The sequence below is a fragment of the Panthera leo genome, chromosome F2, assembly GCF_018350215.1.
Source record: "Panthera leo isolate Ple1 chromosome F2, P.leo_Ple1_pat1.1, whole genome shotgun sequence".
Classification (NCBI taxonomy): Eukaryota; Metazoa; Chordata; class Mammalia; order Carnivora; family Felidae; genus Panthera; species Panthera leo.
Genome location: NC_056695.1, coordinates 79,821,236 through 79,843,395, shown reverse-complemented (window position 1 = coordinate 79,843,395; position 22,160 = coordinate 79,821,236). Strand labels below are relative to the sequence as shown.

Here is a 22,160-nt window from a genome sequence, read left to right as displayed (position 1 = left end):
ACAAAAAAGAAAACTAAACCTTGGTGAAACTACGCGACTCGTGGTCACATAGCTTGACAGCCAGGGACATACTCGAAGGACTTGTGCCTGCCTCCATGTCCTCTGCCACCTAATGGGCTGGCAGCATCCTTTTTGCTGATAACGTGGGTTACTTGGCTGCTTTAAATTTCATTAATTCGATCTTATCTGTAGGTGGCTTTTCTTAGGTGGGTCTAGGTGTGATGTGTGCACATGTTAATAAGGATCTGTATTTGGGAGAGCTCATGGCTTGTGTAGAGCCTGGCTCAGAGTGCCCGCTGAGCCCCTGCAGGAAGTGGGAACGCCATAGCAAAGGCTGGGATTTCCATCGTGACTCAAAATTCCCAACTTCTGTAACCTGTGACACCTCTATTTTGGGTGCAAACATACTGAATAACTTGGTGACACTTCACCGTACAGCACTGTGGAGAGAAGGCCTGTGTGCTTGTCCTTGTCTTTTCTTTCTTTCTTCTATGCACTTGTTCTCCTGGGCCTCGTGGACACTTCATGTCTCCACAGCGCCCAGGACTTGCAGGTGCTGCTGCGACACGGTCCTTGTCCGTAGGGCCTGTCCATGGTGCTTGTCCGTAGGGCCTGTCTGCGCGCGGTCCTCGTCCGTAAGGCTTGTCCTTGTCCCTAAGGCTTGTTCTTGTCCTTAGGGCCTGTCTTTGGTGCTTGTCCGTAGGGCCTGTCTGCCGTCCTTGTCCGTAAGGCTTGTCCTTGTCTTTGTCCATAGGACCTGTCCTTGTCCTTGTCGTAGGGCCTGTCCACGGCACTTGTCCGTAGGGCCTGTCTGTGCATGGTCCTTGTCCGTAAGGCTTGTCCATAGGCCCTGTCTGCGGTCCTTGTCTGTAAGGCTTGTCCTTGTCCTTGTCCATAGGGCCTGTCCATGGTGCTTGTCTGTAGGTCCTGTCTGCGGTCCTTGTCCGTAAGTTTTGTCCTTGTCCTTGTCCATAGGGGCTGTCCTTGTCCTTGTTGTAGGGCCTGTCCGCGGTGCTTGTCCATAGGGCCTGTCTGCGGTGCTTGTCCATAGGGCCTGTCCTTGTTCTTGTCCGTAGGGCCTCTTGTCCGTAGGGCCTGTCTGCAGTCCATGTCCGTAGGGCCTGTCTGCGCGCGGTCCTTGTCCGTAAGGCTTGTCCTTGTCCCTAAGGCTTGTTCTTGTCCTTAGGGCCTGTCTGTGGTGCTTGTCCATAGGGCCTGTCTGCCGTCCTTGTCCGTAAGGCTTGTCCTTGTCCATAGGGGCTGTCCTTGTTCTTGTTGTAGGGCCTGTCCGCGGTGCTTGTCTGTAAGGCTTGTCCTTGTCCTTGTCCTTGTCCATAGGGCCTGTCTGCGGTGCTTGACCATAGGGCCTGTCCTTGTCCTTGTCCGTAGGGCCTGTCCTTGGTCCTTGCCCGTAGGGCCTGTCCATGGTCCTTGTCTGTAGGGCCTGTCCACTGCCATTCTGGGCTTCCCTTCATCTCTGCGCAGTGAAGGCCTGGACCAGATATGTGTTTTGCTGTTGCTTTTAAAGCCATGGCTCCTTTTGAGAAACAGAAAACCTTAAATCTCCGCCTTCAGCCCTGGCCCTTGAGGGCTTGAGAAGTCTCCCAGGGACTGCCATACCTCTCTGTTGAACGCTGCGGTGGGTGTGGTTCTTTCTGAGGCTGCGTGGAAGAGAATGTTTGGAGAATGCCTGCTAGGAGGGGTAGTGGGCGGGCCGTGTGGCACCTGCTGTGGGACTCGGGCTCAAACACTGCCTCTCAGGGGGCCTCTCTTTGCCTCAGGTCCTCCACCAGTAGAGTTGAGGTGGTGTTACGGAGAGGTTTAAGTGAGATGCTACACATATAAACCATTTATGTCCTGTAGACCGGAGTTCAACTCCAGATCTTCTGATTCCACTGTGGTTCTTCTCATTATGTCCCGCCGAGGGGAAGAGGGAGCAGTTCAGTGGTTCCATCGGCACCTGGCTAGGTGTTGGAAATAGACAATGAGAGACGCGCTTTTTCTGCAGGACCTCGAGGCCTAGACCGAGAGCTGTGGCATTGTGATAAGAGCCGTGGTGGCCGTGTGCAGGAGTCCAAGGACAGATTGTAGCCCGCAGCTTTGCGTGGGGCTTACCCGGCCTCCCCGGTGGTGAGCGTCAGAACCGCCGTATCCCAAGGTGGGCCGACAGCCTTCAACACCCGTGCACCTCAAAGTCCCCTTTCTCTCTTTGGGCAGGGTCTTCAAAATGAGTGTCCCCGACTACATGCAATGTGCCGAGGACCACCAGACTCTCCTCGTGGTGGTGCAGCCTGTGGGCATTGTGTCGGAAGAGAACTTCTTCAGGATCTACAAGAGGATCTCCTCCGTGAGCCAGATCAGCGTGCGGGACTCCCAGCGGGTGCTCTCCATCCGCTACAGGCACCACTACCCACCGGAGAACAACGAGTGGGGCGACTTCCAGACCCATCGCAAGGTCGTGGGCCTCATCACCATCACAGACTGCTTCTCGGCCAAGGACTGGCCTCAGACCTTCGAGAAGTTCCACGTGCAGAAGGAGATCTACGGCTCCACGCTCTACGACTCCCGCCTCTTCGTCTTTGGGCTGCAGGGGGAGATCACGGAGCAGCCGCGCACCGATGTGGCCTTCTACCCCAACTACGAGGACTGTGAGGCGGTGGAGAAGAGAATCGAGGACTTCATCGAATCCCTCTTCATTGTGCTCGAGTCCAAGCGTCTGGACAGGGCCACAGACAAGTCTGGGGATAAGATCCCCCTCCTCTGTGTCCCGTTTGAGAAAAAGGACTTTGTGGGACTGGACACAGATAGCAGGTAAGTTTACCTAGGGGCCCGGAGGCTTCGTGATCGGGCTGCTTCTGGACGGCAAGACGGGATAAGCAGATGGCAGAGTTTCACCGCAGTGGGGGGTGGACAGGTGCAGTCCGCAGTTTTCAGACTTGTAAGGATGGGCCAGCCTTCCGTTAAGGGAAATCCTTGCAGGGTTAGCGTGTACCCCTCCTCCCCCGTTTCAGACTCCTTGTGGGACCCCCTGAGGTGCTGTCCAACATGGTAGCCCCTTGTGGCTTGTGAATACCAGAGAGGTGACCAGTCTGAGCTGAGATGTGCTGTACGTAAAACGCACATCAGGTATTGAGACTTAGCATGGAAAAAAGAAAATATCTCATTAATGTATTTTTAATTTTTTTAATGTTTATTCATTGTTGAGACACAGAGAGATGTAGAGCATGAGTGGGGGAGGGACAGAGAGCGAGGGGAAGAGAGGATCCGAAGTGGGCTCCGTGCTGACAGCAGAGAGCCTGACGCGGGGCTCGAACTCATGAACTGTGAGATCGTGACCTGGGCTGAAGCCAGATACTTAACCGACTGAGCCACCCAGGCGCCTCATTAATATTTTTACATGTCAGATGGTAGTATTTTACATGTATTAGTTAAACAAAATATTAAAATCAATTTCAGTAGTTTTTTACTTTTTAAACTGTGGCAACTGGAAGGAAAGTCTTATTTCCGTGGCTCACATTTTATTCCTATCGGATAGCACTGCCTCAGCGCCCAGTTTGAAACTTTGATTCATCCTCGTCCCTTCGATTCATAGATGAGGTGCCAAAGCAGGAGAGGCGCCAGAGCTAGGAGCTAGCTGAGCTGAGCAGGAAAGGAGGTCTGGCCGCCCAGGCTGGGTGCTGCGCACGGGTCAGGCCCCTTCTTCCTACGATAGCCACAGCGTCTGACTCCTCGCTGACAGTCAGCCTAGACAAGCATCATCAGGGTGTCAGAAACACCACCAGGGACTTCCCAAAGAGCTCCTTATACAGATGAAAGTGTGTTCACGTTCTCAGTATTAGAGGGGGTGTTGGACAGAGCAGGAAAAGATCAGGCCTCACATTTCCCCTGAGATTCAGTCAACAACTGAACTTTGCCCCAGAATTGCAGGTTAGCTCTCTGTGCTGTTTGTTCCCCCAGTCTGTCCCCTGCTCTGCTTCCCTGTGCTGTGACCATTGTGTCCATGCACGGAAGAAAACGACGTGTGATAGTTTGCCTAGAGGAGGTCCCCTTGAGTGAGGGAGAGTGTCGGCTTCGTGGCCTTGGGCACCTAGTCTCTTAGTCCCCTTCTTCTTCTTCTTTTTTTTAATATTTATTTTTGAGAGAGAGAGAGAGAGAGAGAGCAAGCGAGCAGGGGAGGAGCGCCAGAGCGATCCATAGAGATCAGAGTGATCCACAGAGACCAGAGCAATCCACAGAGATCAGAGCGATCCATAGAGACCAGAGCGACCCAAAGAGACCAGAGCGATCCATAGAGACCAGAGCAATCCATAGAGACCAGAGCAATCCACAGAGATCAGAGCGATCCATAGAGACCAGAGCGACCCAAAGAGACCAGAGCGATCCATAGAGACCAGAGCAATCCATAGAGACCAGAGCGATCCAAAGAGACCAGAGCGATCCATAGAGATCTAGAGTGATCCATAGAGACCAGAGCGATCCATAGAGACCAGAGCGATCCAAAGAGACCAGAGCGATCCAAAGAGACCAGAGCGATCCATAGAGACCAGAGCGATCCATAGAGATCTAGAGTGATCCATAGAGACCAGAGCGATCCAAAGAGACCAGAGCGATCCATAGAGACCAGAGCGATCCAGAGACCAGAGCGATCCAAAGAGACCAGAGCGATCCAAAGAGACCAGAGCGATCTATAGAGACCAGAGCGATCTGTAGAGACCAGAGCGATCCATAGAGATCTAGAGTGATTCATAGAGATCAGAGCGATCTATAGAGACCAGAGCGATCCGTAGAGACCAGAGCGATCCAAAGAGACCAGAGCGATCCATAGAGACCAGAGCGATCCATAGAGATCTAGAGCGATCCATAGAGACCAGAGCGATCCAGAGACCAGAGCGATCCAAAGAGACCAGAGCGATCCAAAGAGACCAGAGCGATCTATAGAGACCAGAACGATCCAAAGAGACCAGAGCGATCCATAGAGACCAGAGCGATCCATAGAGATCTAGAGTGATTCATAGAGATCAGAGCGATCCAAAGAGACCAGAGCGATCCAAAGAGACCAGAGTGATCCATAGAGATTCACAGCGATCCATAGAGATCAGAGCGATCCAAAGAGATCCAGAGCGATCCAAAGCGGGCTCTGCACTCAGAGGAGCGAGTCCCATGTGGGGCTCAAACCCAACCATGAGATCATGACTTGAGCCAAGGTCAGACACTTACCTGATTGAGCCACCCAGGTGCCCCTTCTTCTTCTTCTTCTTCTTCTTCTTTTGTTTTTTTTTTTTTTAAGTTTATTTATTTTGAAAGAGAGACAGAGAGAACATGTGCACACGAGCTGGGAGGGACAGAGAGAAGAGAGAGAGAATCCCAAGTAGGCTAAGCACTGTCAGCACAGAGCCCAACGTAGGGCTCGATCCCACGAACTGACATGAACTGAGCTGAGATCAAAAATTAGATGCTTAACTGACTTGAGCCACCCAGGTCCCCCTCTGTGTCCCTTTCTGTAGATTGTGGATCAGGGTCTCCCGGGTGAGGCTTAATTAACCCAGTGTGCATGCTGGCAGAGTGCCCACTGCAAAGTAGGTGGTCAGTAAGTTTCTTGAATTTACCTAAGGTCAAACACTGCCCTTCTGCTTGTTGGTAAGTTGGAGGAGAAATTGTCACAGAACCGAGAAAAACCAGGCCCTAGGCCAGCCCTGTGAGTGGGGAGCACAGAGTAGCCCAAGTTCCACCTGCCTGTGGTGCTTTGCAGGGTCTGGGGTGGTGTTCATTTCCTCGCCACGCACTTTTAGTGGCCTAAGGAAGGGGCAGGCATGTTGCACCTGTGACCTGTGCTCAGTCCTCCTGGTGGCCCTGTGGTCTACATGCTGGTCCTCCCCTTTTACGCCTTGGGGCCGGGGTGGCAAGGTGTAGGAGCTGGTCAGCCACGAGGGACAGAGCTATGGTGCCCACTGAGCCCTCTCCACAGCGGTGCTCAGTGGGGCGGGCGCCCTGGCCACTGTCCCTTACCACACGGGGCTGCACCGTGCACACAGCCCCTGCACTCCCCAGCCGCAGCGGCCTGGGGTGCGGGCACGGACTGGCTTGTCCCTGCCGCCCAGACCAGTGGGGGAGAGGCTGAAGCCTCAAAGGCAGCTGGGAACCCCGCTCTGACCCCATGCCTGGGACATCCTCCTTTGCTACACGAGGCACCAGTGACATATTTTAGTCATCGACTTCTTGGCTTTGAGGTTGCAGACCCACCAGGGAATGCCAGCTTGTTCTTGCCCTTTGAAATCTATGCTCACGGTTTGAAGGGAGTGACAGGACTGTCTTGGGACACTGCCTGGCACGTGCCGGGTAATAATATCAGCAAGCATCGAGTGAGGGCCTCCACGTGCCAGGCGTGGCTCTAGGCCCCGGAAAAGCGGCAGTGGATTGAACTGGCCTCCCGGTGGGTCCATTCTGCTCTGAGTGCTGTAAACACTCAGCTCTCTTTTGACCTCAAATCAAATACATTCTTCTGTAATCTCTGCTAACACTGTTGCTCTCACTGCTGTGTAGCGGGTTCCATTCCTGCAGCTCTTGTAGGAGCGTCCAACTGAAATGAGATCGTATTCTGCAGCTCACAAGGAAATGTCCAGGTGAAGGCCAAGTTTCGGTTGGTGCACTGGCCACATGGATAGGCCCCGTGGCCGACTCGGCTGAGTGCAGGCCCCACACTTCCCAGTAACGTGGGGTGCGGGTGTATTTCACTTGAACATCCCGCGTGCCCCTGGCCTCATGAGAGCCCCTTGGTAGGTTCCTGGACGTGCAGTGTCGTAGGCGTGAAAGTTATTTTTGTTCTTGTGTGTTTCTAATTTTTGCTTGTTCCTCTTTCTTTTCTTTTCCTTTTTTTTTTTTCTGTCATACCGCCCTGTGAGTATGTTGTTGGGTCTGAAAAGGTAGGCTGTGAACATATTGCCTTGAAAATAGCTAGATTTCCCTGTGTGCTGCCTCCTCATTGCCTTTACTGCTTTAAAAAACCAAAACTTACCGCTGCCTGGATCCGTATTACTCTGATCATCTTTTTATTTTTGAATCATCTTATTAAAAGTTTTTTTTTTTTTTGCTTTTTTAGCACGTAACCCATGGGTGTTTGATATCTGTTTAAAATATTTGCTTTGGGGAACTTGTTTGGTCTTCCTTCGCATTTGGTGACAAATGAGCCCTGATTCATCTTTTTTGTTCGTTTTGAAGAAGTGAGATGCTAATTGATTTGGGTGGCTTCGCGGGCTTTTCCGCCGGGCATCTTAACCTGTAAAGTCTAAGACAAGCGGCCCCTCGCTCCATTCTGGCTTTTGAATGAGCACCTCGGGCACGTGTTTCCTGGCTGTTGCTGTGTGATGTGCATGACGGTGCTTTAGCTCCCGCGGCGGTCGCCAGTGCAGGGACGCGAAGGGACGCCGAGGAGGGCACGGTTGCCCCTTGCCCACCCCCGCAGCATGCTACTGACTTCACTTCACCTTAGCACCTCTCCCTCATAAAAGGGCAGAGACTGTCCAACAGTCTGCACCGGTCTCATGCCCTTTTATGACAGGGACTGTTTCTAAGCATTAGGAAAATGTGGCCTTCTCAATAGCTGGTTCATTTGGATCTTGTGGACACAGGGACCTCTGTGGTTGACCACAGCTGACTTTCTGTGTTAGCCAGTAGGCATGCAGAGCCGGGTCATGGGGTTCACCTGAGCGGTCGAACGGGCCCTTACTTGCACCAGCCTTTACTCTTCATGAAACTCCGTGTTGGTGAGAATTAGCCGTTTCTGTGTTTGTTGAGGTTCACGTCTGTCACTGAAGGGCGTGTCATTAGTTTGCGGCGGGGGAACTCCAGCAGTTAACCAAGCTCGGTCCTGGAGGGAGAACCTGGGGCTGATCCAGGTCCTTGTGTTCCCCCCCCCCGGCCCAGCTCCCCCGGGGGTGGGGGGAGGTTTTGCCGCGGCCACCGTGCTGGCCGGGAGGCCCTGATTTCTTCTTTAATGCTCTGGCCCGAAGGGGAATACTTTCGTCCTTCGTTTACTTTGCCTCAGTTGAGACTGGCTGGACTTTCAGAAAGAGTCCCTCATGTTCCGGGGTGGGGGACTAAGGCAGGAGTGCGGTGGAGCAAGTACGAGAAGCCGTCCGCCTTCAGAAAGGCAGGGCAGGGATGCTGTGACGGCCGGGCTGTGCCCCGGAACACGGGACCTTTCCCGTTGCTCCCTAGGCCCCAGGGGACTGGTGTAAGAGTGGCCTTGCCCGGCCTCCTCCCTTCTCACCTGCTCACCTCTGGCAGGTAGGTCCATTCAGCGGGAGCTCTCCCAGACCTCGGACCCTTCAAAGTTCAGACTGCGGGACAGCCATGAGCCTCTTTTTCTGGGCCGTCTTCGTGGCCTCCTGTGCGAGACCACGTGCCTTCCCTGAGTGTCGGTGCCAGGAGAGCCCTCCCTCTCTTCAGAGGGCTGTGACACTAAGCGCACGCCTGCCGTGTCCTGCACTGAGGTATACTTAGGGACAGAAATGTCACGGCTCGTCACTGGGCCGGGGGCCGGGGGGCGGAGTGAGGAAAAGAGGAAATCAAGTGAGAAAGTCAGGGTTTTGACCTGAACAGCTGGGCGTGTGGTGGGGCTGTCTGCTGGGAAGGACTGGAGGTACCTGCTGGGGGTCAAATTCCAGAGCGAATATTGGACGTGTTTTTACATGCCTGTATTTGTTTGATATTCAAGTGACCGTTTCAAAGAGGCAGTTGGATTTATGAGCCTGGAGTGCAGGTGACAGAGTGGACTGGAGAGACACCCTGGGAGGTGTCGGTATGTGGCTTGTGTTTAGAACCAAGGGTGTGGGTGAACTCACCTAGCGAGGTGTAGACTGGGGCGGGAGGAGGGGCCGGGGCTGTGACCAGTGGGCTGGAGGGAAACCCGGTATGTTATTCAACATACAAACTGGGATTTTGGGAGCTGGCGCCATTTATCTTAAAAGCACTGGAGGGCAGGGCAGCTGCTAAGGAAGCCCCGGGGGGGATGGTGTGCTGGACCTACATCCCGGGAGGACTGCTCCTGCAGCAGGAGGGTGGAGGAGAGCCCCCTGGGAGCCAGAGTCTCATGGGGCGGTGGGATAGAGTCGCGCTGGTCCTTGAGGGAGGGCGCAGAGGCCTGAGGAGTGGGGGCGTCCCAGACTCCTGGTCTGTCCCGTGGAGCAGAAGGCACGTTGGGTAGGGCTCTGGGGGGACTGGGAGCAGGAGCTGACCTGTAGGATTGGTGGATAGTTCTGGAATAGTCTTTCCCCCGCAAAGACTTTAAAAGAATCTCCTGAGTACGTCAATAGTTACTTTGGAGGAAGCAGTTCTGTTTTGACCCTTCTAAGGGTAAGGCACGATATTTGCGGGTTCAGAGAAGAGTGAGGGCCTGTCACGGGGCTTCTGTCGCGAGGGGGAATAATGCCAGTTTAAGACGGGAAGGGGGCAGGGGAGGGGGAAGGTGCCGATTAGTCCCTACGTATGGCACTCAGCACCGAGGCAGTCTTCGCACGCTGAGCCACGTGTCGGGAGTTGACAGTAACAGTACTGGAGGCGGGAAATGTGCGTTTGGATGCCGAGTCCTTTTCCGGTTGGAACGGAGAACACAGCGGTGCGTCCTGAACTTCTGTTCTGTTGACATTGTTGTCTTATTTTACTCAGTAGGGTGAAAAGTCCCTGCATATTGGTATCACGGTGAGATGTTTTCACGGGTATTAAGTGGAAGTTTTGTTCCCTGTCAGGTCCGGTGGCTTGTGACACACACGTGAGAAGCCTTGACTTTGGGGCTTGGGCTGTGTTTGCTTTTTGTTTAAAATTTTTTTTTAACGTTTATTTATTTTTGAGACAGAGAGAGAGCATGAACGGGGGAGGGTCAGAGAGAGAGGGAGACACAGGATCTGAAACAGGCTCCAGGCTCCCAACTGTCAGCACAAAGCCCGACGCGGGGCTCGAACTCATGGACCGCGAGATCATGACCTGAGCCGAAGTCGGCCGCCCAACCATCTGAGCCACCCAGGCGCCCCTGGCTGTGTTTGCTTTTTGTTCCTCCCTTCTCTGCTCTCATCCTCCTCATCTCCCCACATGCTCTCAGAGAGGCCCTGCTTTTAATGGGGTGAATGGTTAACAGTGCGGTCGTGTTGTGGGGGGCAGCCTGGCCAAGACCTGAGGGACATAACGAGGGGAGATTTCCAGGAGACAGAGGGCTCTGTGTGTATTCTGAAGACGGGATAAGAGCCAGCCAGGTGACGGGACCATGAGGGCGGCTCGGGTGGCGGGAGCGGCCTGGGCGGAGGCCTTGAGGAAGGTGTCCTGTGCTGGGGGGCCGGGGGTCCGTGTCCCAGGCTTCAGGGTCGGGGCTGCTCCTGGTGGAGAGGACACTCGAGAGGGCCTGTCATACAGGGCTTCGGAGGAGCTTGGGTTTTATCAGAACTGACAACAGAGGGAGGCAGTGAAGGGGTCAGTGGGGAGTGGCCTTTAGGAGAGGGTTCTTGGTTTTGGGTTCAGTGGAAGGAGGGGGTTGGGCCGGGCGGGAGCAGCTCAGTCCCTTTGAGACCCATCCATTCATCTGTTTATTGATAGCAAACGTGCTGCTGAGCGTCCAGGGAGAGGAATGGATACACAGTAGGAAGCAAAACGTACGTGTCGTTTTGGGGCTTACAGATGTCAGAAGTTGATTCAGCTAGAATGTTCTAGGAGCACAGCAGGGACGCCTGCCCAAAGTGCAGAGGTAGGAGGCAGGGAAGGCTGTCTTGAGAAGCTGACCATCAAATGGGGTGAGGCCTAAGGAGAGCGTGAAGTGGCGAGGCAGAAGGTGGGGCCCGCGGTCACTGGGGTCGGGTAAGGCTGCAGAGCGCAGGGGATGGGCAGTGGGGGAGCCAGAACTGTACTGGGGAACCTTGAAGGGTTTGAAGTGGGGGACTGAATCAGATTTATGCTTCGGGAAGGCCGCTCCGGGTGGGCGTGAGTGTAGCAGGGACGGAGTGGAGACTGGCGAGGGGCTCGTTGGAAGGCTGTGGAGGTATCCAGGAGGAGAGAGATGAGGGCGTCTGGTTGGGGATGCCAGGGTGGCCTAGGTGTGGAGTTTTCTTATGGGGAGGGCTGGCTTGTTAGTGGGGGAGGGGGGCATGCTAACACCGCGTTGTGGCTGTGAAGGAGACTGGGCTTTCCTCTTCCCTCTCCCCTGCCTTACGTGATGATCTTAGTACAACCCATACTGGGAACAGAAAGACTAAACTCTGGGGTGGCCAAAGAGTTTATAGTGTTTGTTAGAGTTAGATCTGTGAAGATTTAACTTTGTACTGAGATCTGTCAATAACACTCAGTTAGCTAGAAACTTCACGTCTTTTGGATTCCTGTAGGGGTTTTTATTCTTGATATGATGGCTTTCTTGGTGAGAAAAAAATTTAATATAGCTGCGATTTTTCTTGAAAAGAAAAACACTTCTCTTTGAAGAAATTTAATATTCAAAAGAATAGGAATATTTAAAAAATGATAAACGAATATTTTGATACAATTTTTTTTGGTTTTGAGTTGATATGGAGTGGGAAGCCTTTGCATTATTTATAGCACATCCTTGCCAATATTTAAGGAGCTGTTGGTGACGCCCCAGGCCCCGCCCTCTCAAGGCATTATTGAAGCTGGCTCTAAAGTAGTGAAGATAAAGGTCTTATTTGCAAAAGCCAACGGCTGGCTTGTGATACAAACATCACTCTCTTTATAAAATAATAGTAGGTTTGAATTTAAGGAAGTGGAAGGTGATTGATTTTCTAAAAAGCTGAAACATAAACTTTCTCATGCTGACGTTACAGTAGGAAAATTTGTGAAGGAAAATCCCACTCAGATATTGTCTGAGGGAAATACATGGTGGAAGTCACATGTACCTCGTCCCTCTAGGAAATACCTGGCAGGTGTTTTTGAAGTCGGGACTGTTCCAGCTCACATACTGGCAATGATGGTTGCTGCCTCTCAATCACAGAGCCTAACGTTGCCTTCTTAGCATTTTTTTTTTTTTTTTTTTGCAGTGAGAGGGTTGAATGGTGCTTAGCCAGTGTGCTTTGGGGGCAGAAGTCGTGCGTGCTAGCAGTGACACATTTCCACGCGTTGTGTTTTTTAGACATTACAAGAAGCGGTGCCAGGGGCGCATGCGGAAGCACGTGGGAGACCTGTGCCTCCAGGCCGGGATGCTGCAGGACTCTCTGGTGCATTACCACATGTCCGTGGAACTTCTCCGCTCAGTCAATGACTTCCTGTGGCTCGGAGGTAAGGTCATCTCATGAAGATATCAGATATGTGATTGTAGCAACTGTTATTTGCAATAAGAGAAAAGAGAAAAATGAAAAGGAATTCTAAAAACGAAGGATGAGGGAGGAGAGGCAGTCGGCTGTCTGGTCGGTGTCGGGGATCGGCGGGGACAGCCCTCCTGCCGTGTCTGCCGCCGTGTCCCCACCCGGGCCTGCCCTGGCATCCTGCAGGCACCCCCACACACTGTCCTGTATCGTGGGCTGTCTTTCCGTGTTCCTCTGGGCTTGTTTGTTTTTAAGCACATCTTGCCCTCTGCTAATGCCATTCCCCACCGAAGTCACCTCCTACCCTCATTCTTCAAAACCCCGTGTGTACACGAGCTGGTGGACGGGTCAGCCAGACGTGGTATGTCCACACAGTGGAATGTCATGAAGACGTGAAAATGTGAAAAGTTACAGCACAGGGAGGATAGTCAGTAATACCGTAATACCGTGGAGTGGTGACAGAGGGTGACCGCGCTTGTCGCGAGGAGCGCCGAAGTGACGTATGGAGTCGTCCGGTCCGTGTGGCATACACCCGAAACCAGAACCACGTGGTACGTCCCCTGTCCTTCCATAACATGAAAGACACAAACTGCGACGGACCTTGATAGCAGCACGTAGAGTCAGAGGAGCCGGGCACAAAGGGCCACCTGTCAGCTGGAATGTCCAGAATAGGCAGAGAACCGATTCCTGGCTGCCAGAGGTAGAGGTGGCCGTGGAGTTTCTTTTGGGGCTGATGGAAACGTTCTGGAGTTAGACGGTGGTGATGGTCGCCCAACTGTCTGTGTACTAACGACTGCTGACTTGGGCACTTTTCAGCGGGTGAGTTTTGTGAGTTACATTTCAATTTGAAAAACTAGAGAAAGAAGGAAAAAACCTACTTCAAAGGATAGCCTTTCCTCACCCCTCCAGGCAGTGGGGGCCTGCAGAGTCTTGTCCAGAGCCCCGTCTGTCGTGGAGCTTGCCCTTTGTGCTGGAATTGTGTGTTTACATGCGTTTTTCCTTCAGGGACCGTCTCCTCGGCGTGGGGTGGGACGCGTGGTCTGTGTGTGTCCGTAACTCAGCTTATTGTACATGTTCCATAAACGCTTGTTAAATAAATGTTGTGTGGGTAAGGAGTGAAATCAGGTTCTTTCCCGGAAAGATTAGTCGGGAGGCCTGTGAGCTACAACGATAAATACAAGTCAGAATACAGTAATGGAGTAAGTTCTTTAATGGAAGTTTAGCAATGTGCTCTGGAACCATTAAATATAAGAAATTCTTAAAATGGACTTAAACTCCATAATTCGATTTAAGGGGGCTAGAGATTGGTCGGTGGAATATATCCATACTTCAGGGAGCTGTAACATTAGGGCCCCTGTGGTGGGCACTTATCCAGAAGGAAGGGTCCCTGCTCATGACCCACATAGGGACCAGCTGGGTCGGTAGTGTCCCTGAAGAAGGGCGGGGGGGGGGGGGGGCGCACGGCCTGTGCTGTATGCTCTTTGCCTGGTCCAGTCTCTCACGAACGTGTAGTGCAGTTTCCCAGAGGCTACGTGACCTGTGACATCACCACAGATTGAACGCAGAGGTAGATGGGAGACTCCAGCTCACTGTATCAAGTCATACATTAAAGACATTTGTAAAAATATAAAACAGTACCAGCCTTCCAGCCTATATTTTTGTTTTGGAAAATAGTTATTGTTCATCAATATATAATATATAGTGGGATTATTATTATTTTAAAAAGGAATGAACACATACCTATTAAAATCTGTTTTTAGTTATAGTTTCAGATATGGTAAATATCTGTCGATGTGACCTGCACAGAAAAAAATTCTTTGTGATCCTCAGTGATTTTCACAGCGCGAAGGGGTGTTAAGACCAAAAGGTTTGGGGAGCGTTGCAGTCATAGACATGAACACTGTAGAGTAACTTAGAAGGCCCGGGGCCGAGCTTGATTCTTAGGCTCTGCCTGCCTGCCGGCCGTACTCTAAGTAACCGTGGCTGCCTTTGAGGACCAGACAGGCTTACAGGTATTTGCTCCAAAGGAAACCGATGCATTTTAGGGCGTATGGCGGGGCAAGGTGTTGTGGGCCGGCTTTGCTGTCTTATTTTTGAACGTTTTCAATCCGGAGCATCTGTCGCTCCCTGGCTCTGTAGTGTCAGGGTCTGGCACTGGGCCTGCCACGTGGTGGGCGCTCAAGCGTTGGTGACAAGGATGAAGAGGCTGGCCTGTTCCACGTGTGTGCTCAGTCTCCCAGTGAGACCTCGAGTCTCCCGACAGTGTTCTGTGTTGCCAGCTTCGGCATGGGCGTGGGAAAGGTACTGGGTGCTACGCTCCTGTTGGGAACAAAACCCGTGATCTGGAGGAACCATCTTTGTTTTGGGGAGAAACTGGCACTTCTACATAATCGAATTGTTCTGTGTTCAGATCATTCTTAGGCCCTGCAGGTTGAGCTCATGACGGGCCACTAACTTTACTAATTGTATTTTTTTGTTTGTTTTTAAAACACCCAGCTGCCCTTGAAGGGTTATGTTCCGCGTCTGTCATCTGTCACTATCCTGGTGGAACTGGGGGTAAGACTGGAGCTCGCAGGTTCCAGGGGAGCTCTCTCCCTGCTGAAGCAGCCAACAGACACCGACCAGGTAAGCTCTGTGCCTTCCTCCCGCCCGGACTCCTTCCCTGCCTCTTAAGGATGCAGGAGTAATTGATTACGTTTCTCTCTGAGTGAAACCTGACTAACGTTTACATAAAATATAAAAGCCGTTGAGTCAGAAATCTTGGACGAGACGTTTTCTTCTGATTTTATTGAGTACTGATCTTATGGAATCTTACTATTGATGGATTACAATGATTGTTTCATTTCTGGAACACTTGAATAAAGTTTCTTGGTAGACTGGCCTCAAAGTTCTGTGCCTGGGTCTTTTTCCCAGGTGTCAACTTTAACAGCTGATTCAGGGCTTGGTCTCTTCCTTAGTTTTCAGTTTGATGACATTCTTTCTCTCTTTTCTTTTTTAAAGTTTAGTTATTTATTTTGAGACTCCTGCGAGGCGGGGAGGGACAGAGAGAGAGAGGAAGAGGGAGAGGGAGGTCCTAAGCAGGCTCCACGCTGTCAGCACAGAGCCCGATGCGGGGCTTGATCTTACGAACCGTGAGATCATGACCTGAGCTGACATCAAGAGTCGGACGCTTAATAGACCGAGCCACCCAGGCGCCCCGATGAAGTTCTTTTAATAAGTTCAGTTTGATCTGCTTAGGTTTGTCAGCACCGGTGAGGGGTAAAACGTCTTCTTGGAGCAGCAGACTTACAAGTGTTTTTCGAATAAACTTGAGCCTTTTGGCCCTTAAGGGATGAACTTGTCATACTGCTTAGGTCATGAAGATAAGAGCAAAGAGTGTGGAGATCAAGGCCTCATGCACAACCTTGAGGTGGTTTTTGATCCATGAGATTCTTTGACACTTTTTCCCCCAGAGAGAAAGCCCTTGGTAGTAAATGTGTATTGGGTAGGGGAGTGGCTTGAATGTATTTTGTCCTGACTTCACCTGTGACCAACAGAGAGTGAGACGCGACCTTCGGGAGCTGGTTTCCTGCGGCTGCACAGTTGTGTGTAGGGCTGCATGGGTGGGTCTGTAATGGTTCTAGAAGAGAAGATATTTTATCCTTCTTCGGCACAGCATTCTGGATGACTTCAGTCGTCCCCCAGTTACTTGATGGGAAGGGAAAGCTGGCTGAGAGGCCGAGCGCATGGCTGTGGTCCTGGCTGCGGCCCTGCGGCCCTGCGGTGGGGCTCTCCTGCTTCCCCAGTCAGTCTCCTGCACATTCTGGGAGTGCCTTCTGGTGGGGATGGTTGTTTCCCCCGTGATTTGAAGAGTTCTGATGTGTTGAGACTGTTGTACTGATGTGATTAGTGAGACTCAAGACTTTTTAGAGAAATGTTTCATTTTTCCACTTTGCTGAGTGTAGGCAAAAAAAAAAAAAAGGTTTAAACTTTTCTGAGAAACTGCTCTGTCTGCAGTAGAGAAGTGTTTTTATTTAGCCTCGCGTCGTGTAGACCGCCCGGGCGCTCTGTGACCGTTGGAGGCACCGATGGGAAGGCTGTGCAGTGAAGCCCAGGTGAGGGCAGACAGAGCTGGGCTGACTTTACTGCCCTTCTCGCAGAAGAGGGTTCAGGTCTGCTGCCGTGCTCGGTGGCACGGACAGGCGTGTCGTTTCGTCCTGAATAGTGACCCCGGGGCTGTCCGCCGCACCCTCCTCTTACGTCACGGCAGATGGCGTCAAGACCAGACGAGCTGGTTGTTAACATTCTCCCTGCATTTGCATCCATTCCTTCCTCAACAGCAGAAATGCACATTGTCCTTTACTGTCAGCATTTACTATCAGTGGGACCTGGAACATTTAGGCTCCTGGTGCCTCAGTTGCTCTGTCTCCAGAACGGGGAAGGCAGTGACAGTATTCCCCTCCTAGGGTTCCTGTGAAGGTGCCCGAGATGGACCTGTCCTACCCGGCCCTGGGTAACTGACAGCGACAATGTCATCGAGAGTGTTAGGGTGAGCAGTAGGTAGTTTGAAGACTTGGTGATGTGAATTAATGAGTACGGTTAGAATACCCCAGACATCTCGGATCCGGCAGACGTCCTTGGATGAAAGGAAATTGTTTCTCTCCTAACATCGAGTTATTGTAGTTGCAGAAGAATTTTGTAGTCCCTGCCTCTTTTGCTTTCATTCTCCTTTTTTTTTTCCTTCAACTTTCTTAGTATTCAAAAGTTAGAAGCCACAAATTCTTTTATTCTGGAAGCTTGCATGCGAACTTGTAATGCTATAATTAATGGACAAACCTTGGTTTATTAAGAAAATCAATAGGACATTCTGCAGTCAATGTGAAGAGAAATGCTTATTGACTCGTACATGTTTCTTTTTTGTGGTTACCTCTACTCTTTGGTCTGTCTTCATGTGTTAATCATCACCATCATTGTCATGATCAAAACAGCTATGGATTACTCAGCACCTGCCTAGGCCAGTGGCTGTGCTCAGCGCTGTCCTTATGTCCTGCCTCCCAGCAGGTGTTGGAGGGCACATATCAGTATCTCCTTTCTGCAGGTGAGGCACTGAGGCAGAAAGAGCTGGGCCCCAGCCCCTGGTCATGCAGCCAGCGAAGGCAGACTCGGGGCCGGGGCCCAGGTTGCTCTGACTGTGCAGCTTGTGTTCTGGGTTGCTGCTCTGACCAGCCGCCCGTTGACTGGTTTCCAGAGCACTGGTGAGTTCATCACTGCCACGTTTTAGTGATCTCAGCCTGATGAGGCCTTAAAAGAAGAGATCAGTGAGACAATGAGACAGAGGGACATAGATTGAAATGATATATATTAAAAAAAAATTTTTTTTAACATTGATTTGTTTCTGAGAGACAGAGAGAGACAAGGCACAAGCAGGGGAGGGGCAGAGAGACACGCACAGAATCCGAAGCAGCTCCAGGCTCTGAGCTGTCAGCACAGCGCCTGATGTGGGGCTCGAACCCACGGACTGTGAGATCACACCCTGAGCTGAAGCTGGCGGCTTAACCGACTGAGCTGCCCAGGCGTCCCTGAAATGACATATTTTTGCAATTGATTTAGTCTCAGCCAACAATGTAAAAAGTTAACATTTTAGTTTCAACTCTGTAAGCACTAAAAAATAAAACATTTAAAATGATTACAGTGCAAAAGAGAAGTGGGCTTTGAAAATCCAGCCATCGTTGCTAATGGCTTAGCCCTTGCTTTTCCCTGGTGATGCTTGTTGGGAGAAAACCTCCAAAGACAGAAATGGTTTTCTGTAGCCATTAGTACAGAAGAAAAGATGAAGTTAGTGAATGTTGAGAGAAGGTAAAAACCTAGACTCTTCTCTTTCTGCTGGTGAGCACGCAGATTCTATGGGACTTGGGACTTGCTTTTTATGGCCTAAGTATATTTCCTCACCTGTGAAATTTGAGTGGTGTTATTTAATTTGTGTGATTATGAGAGTTAGCTGCCTTGTATGCAAAGCACCTAAGAGGTGCTCAGTAAGCATTTGCTGTCACAATAGCATAGATTATTTACAAGTATCAACCCTGAATACTGAAGAGGGCAGTTTGTTTCTGATGCATGCTCCATACGTATATGCATATGATAATACGAGTATGATTGAAAGTGATAGGGACCCAGTTACATTGTTTTAGTGGGGTATGAAGCTTTGATGGGATCAGTGTCGTTCTAGTGACATAGGGAATAGCTAAATTGCCTTAAGATGGAGAACTTAAAGATTATTTGTATAGAACGTGTGTTTTTACAACTTAGAATTCATATTGCCATGTAACCATTAAAACCTTTACGTTACATAGCCAGTATGTTTAGAAAACTTGATATTGAGCTGTTTTCAGGGAATAAGCTTATCTCTTTTGTGAGTGAAGAAAATTTTGATTTTTTTCTGTACTCTTAATAGGTTAAAACAAGTCAAAATGTTCATTTGGCATCACTTTTTTTTTTTTTTAATAGAGGGAATAATAGAAGGGGGGAACTCATGCTGTTTTATTATGTAAATAAACATTTTTGTATTTCAACAAAGTTGTATGATGTATAGTTACCAGCTCTTTGGGCAGTATTTTGCAAGACACTTAGAATACCTACCTACTGTTAGAAAAAAACCGATGTGACCTTTATGAACACAGGGTTAGCATAGATCTGCTGGGTATTGGTAAGTGCAACAAGCAAGGACTAGGAGTAAGCTTTCCTACTGATGGCTGGAAGGACAGATTCCCTGGGTCTCAGTCTCCCTGTCTGCAAAACGAAGAGGCTGGACCCGACGCCCAAGACTCCTTCCCGTTCAGATTAGTTTCCGTGAGCCTGTGTCTTGTTTATATTCGGGAGTGTTAAGGATCCCAGATCAAGTGCTGAGTACGCTCCCTTCCCTGAAGCTGCCGTGTCCTCGCTGTGTGCTCGCTAAGCTTTCGGTGAAGGTGTCTGAGCACCCTGTTTTTAAAACCCTTGCTGATCTTTTTTCTTACCGCGCAGGCAATTTCTCTTGCACCTTTTCCAGCAGCGTAGAAAGCCTTTCTGTGGCCGTAGGTGGCGCTGTTGCACCTTTGAAAAGTCTTAGTCTCACTTTTCCTGTTTGTAAAAGAAGATTTATTTAACCAACAGTCCTTTAATTTGATTTTTCTTTTTTTTTGTTTCGTGTTTCAGAATGGTACAGCGTCCATTCTGTCTAGGCGTTCCACTTATATCTTATTTTTATTCTGTCATCTCGGTGTGAAAATTTCAGATGTGCTGTGTGAACAGTGGTGAAGACTTTCTTCCAGTGTTAGAAGCCAGGCAGCCGTGATTTCATAACAGGGGTAGATGCAGCGCCTGGAGCGCCTTCAAGCTGCAGAACCGCGAACTCTCCGAGGGTTAATCAGAGGAAGGTGATTTTGTTTCGGGGACCGAGCCTCGTGTTTCGTCTCGGGCGTGAGCGTGCAGGCCGCCACTTAGTCGTGCGACCTGGCGTCAGTTCTCTGAGATTTTTCCTCATCTGGATGAGGATGCTAATGTCTTCTTTGGAGAATTATGAGGATTAGGGAGAAATTATGTCAAGCGTTTAGCACAGTGGTTATCTCGTAAAAGAGCTCGTGAACTTTAGCTGTTATGTTGCACAAAGCCGTTATTTTATACTCTTTGGCGATTACTAAAATTGGAAGTGACAGTTCCACGAAGAAAGATGCAGTTAAGAAGTGAGTGAACGGTTTGAGGAGGGTCGGTAGCTCCTGTGGCCGTAATTTAGCGGCAGCGTCAGAGATGGGGCGTTCTGTAGTCAACCCACCTGAAGTCACGGAACTGTTCGTTAATTAAGCGTATGTTGGGGCTTAAGGGGTCCAATAATTGCACTCCTGTGTTCTCCACCAGCCAACTGGGAGATGAGGTGGGAGTGGGCAGGAGGAGACAGATGTCACCTTTATTACTGATAAAGCCGCATTCTCCACGAAATTTAGGGGTGCAGGAAAATGTTCCTCCTGTATCTGGAACTGGTCAGACTGGCCCAGGGGGCTCTGGGCCTGAGGGGACCTGCCCAAGTCTTCAGGACACGGGGGAAGCCGGGCACCCCAGGGAAGAAGAGGGGTTCACATGCTCTGCTCGCCCCCCAAACTTTCCCGAAGCCACGCCACGCGTGTGAGGAGGACGAGCCGGGCCACACAGTCAGAAACGTTACGGCGAGAGCCCTCCTCGCGGGGACCGGAGCAGTGGGAGGAATGGCCCCTTCCTCCCACTTTCCACAGGTCACGGGGTAGAGCAGAAGGGTACTCCCCAAGAGCTTGTAAGTGGGACAACGAGGAACTATGGAAGATGATTAGAAGGGAGATTTGTGAAGTCACCTTAATAGTTACCGTTCGTTGAGCGCTTCACATGTGCTATCCGTGTTTCTCAGAGCGTGCCTGATGCAATCCCTGAATCCTCACAGCAGCCCGGCAGGGTAGGCTTGATGATTGCCCCCATTTTACGGATGTGGACACTGAGGCACAGAGAGGGTAGGCAACCCGACCAAGCTCACGGAGCTGGCATCAGAGCAGGGACCTGGCAGTGTGGCTGGGCTCCCGGAGACTGGTTTCAGGTGTTTCTGGGACGTCAGCCCGTCTGCAGGTCTGCATGTGTGTCTGTCCGTCAGTCAGGGCTCTGCCAGCCTAGAAAGCCTGGCAGAGGGAGAGTTACGCAAGTGTTGACCGTGGTGTCCGTGGGAGTCACCGTGGCCAGCCTCGATTGTTCGTCCAGGCGGCAAGTCCGTCCCCCTAACAGATATTTGGTCCCAGTGAATCTACGAAAACCCGTCCTGCTCTGCTTATGCCCGTGATCGGGCCGTTGAGGGGCAGTGTGCTCTTCCCCTGTGATATTTGCCCTGTGATATTTGGTCTGCTCGGTAACTTTTTGTCTTCTGTTACACTAACAAGTTCAACCTCCACTCTTCTTACGTTAGTCTCTTAGGAGTTCGGTTAATGTGAAATCGGTCCATTGGAGCCTCATGATGCTGATAATCAAATTTCAGAGCCCGTCAGGGTACTTGTAGCCGTGGAGACCGGGCTGCAGGACACCCTTTCTCTCACTGTGCGATATCCTCAGACGGCACCCACTATTCCCGTGTCCCCCACCCTTCCGAACAGGCCAGGTAACAGACAGCAAAGTACTTGGGCTGCTCCTCCCAGTGAGAACACTGGTAAGTGGCTGGAGGTGAGCTAATAAAAGGAAAGGCTCCCAGGAAGTCCAATTAGATGTTAAAGTCCATTTGGGAAAGGACTGTCTACTTTTTTTGTGGCTGAGCTTTTTCTTTGCTGTTTGAAGAAACTATCTGGGCCATGTGGCTCACAGACTCACACGGGATGAGATGAAGGGAATTTAAAAGGCAGACGAGGGTTGTTTTAGGCGGTCCCTCCAGGCCAGTGAGAAGTGGTAGTCCTCGGCCTGTGTGAGACGTGAGACAAAGACTCTTACACACGGACGAAGGTAACTTTAAAAGCCCTGCAGTCGCAGTGCACTTAGTATGGGGCCCGGTTCGTCACTACGTGTGCCGAGAGGTCAAGTAATTGATGGTTGTGATAATGACTGAGCTGAGGCAGGAAAAAGTTTCAGTCTCATTCCCTATTTAACAGACATGGCACAATGTAATATACTCGAGCAGGTTTTCCAATGAAGGAGAAGTTCGTAGGGTCATCTGGAAGCCCCCAGTTCCCCAAAGTGTCCCCGTAGGGGAGGTCTGTGTGTTCTTCACAGGGCACGTGTCTTGGGGGGTGGGGCGGTGGGGCGTCCCTGGCTCCTCGGAGCTATGGTTTCGTCATCAGCCATGTGGGGCTAATCGTCGCTGTCCACTCTGTGGGGATGCTGTGAGAATCACACGGCCACACACAATGTTGTCAAGCACGT

General features: G+C 50.9%; 1 protein-coding gene across 4 annotated transcripts in view; it reads left to right on the top strand.

The window, feature by feature from the left end:
* Positions 1-22,160, top strand: part of TRAPPC9 (trafficking protein particle complex subunit 9) — a 570,461-nt gene that overhangs the window by 6,505 nt on the left and 541,796 nt on the right. For all 4 annotated transcript variants that reach the window (XM_042923740.1, XM_042923741.1, XM_042923739.1 and 1 more), the window contains exons 2-4: positions 2,218-2,811; positions 12,116-12,261; positions 14,784-14,912. In XM_042923740.1, coding sequence (XP_042779674.1) covers positions 2,228-2,811; positions 12,116-12,261; positions 14,784-14,912 — 859 coding nt within the window. In that variant the 5' untranslated portion in view covers positions 2,218-2,227. The remainder of the gene's footprint in view (positions 1-2,217; positions 2,812-12,115; positions 12,262-14,783; positions 14,913-22,160) is intronic.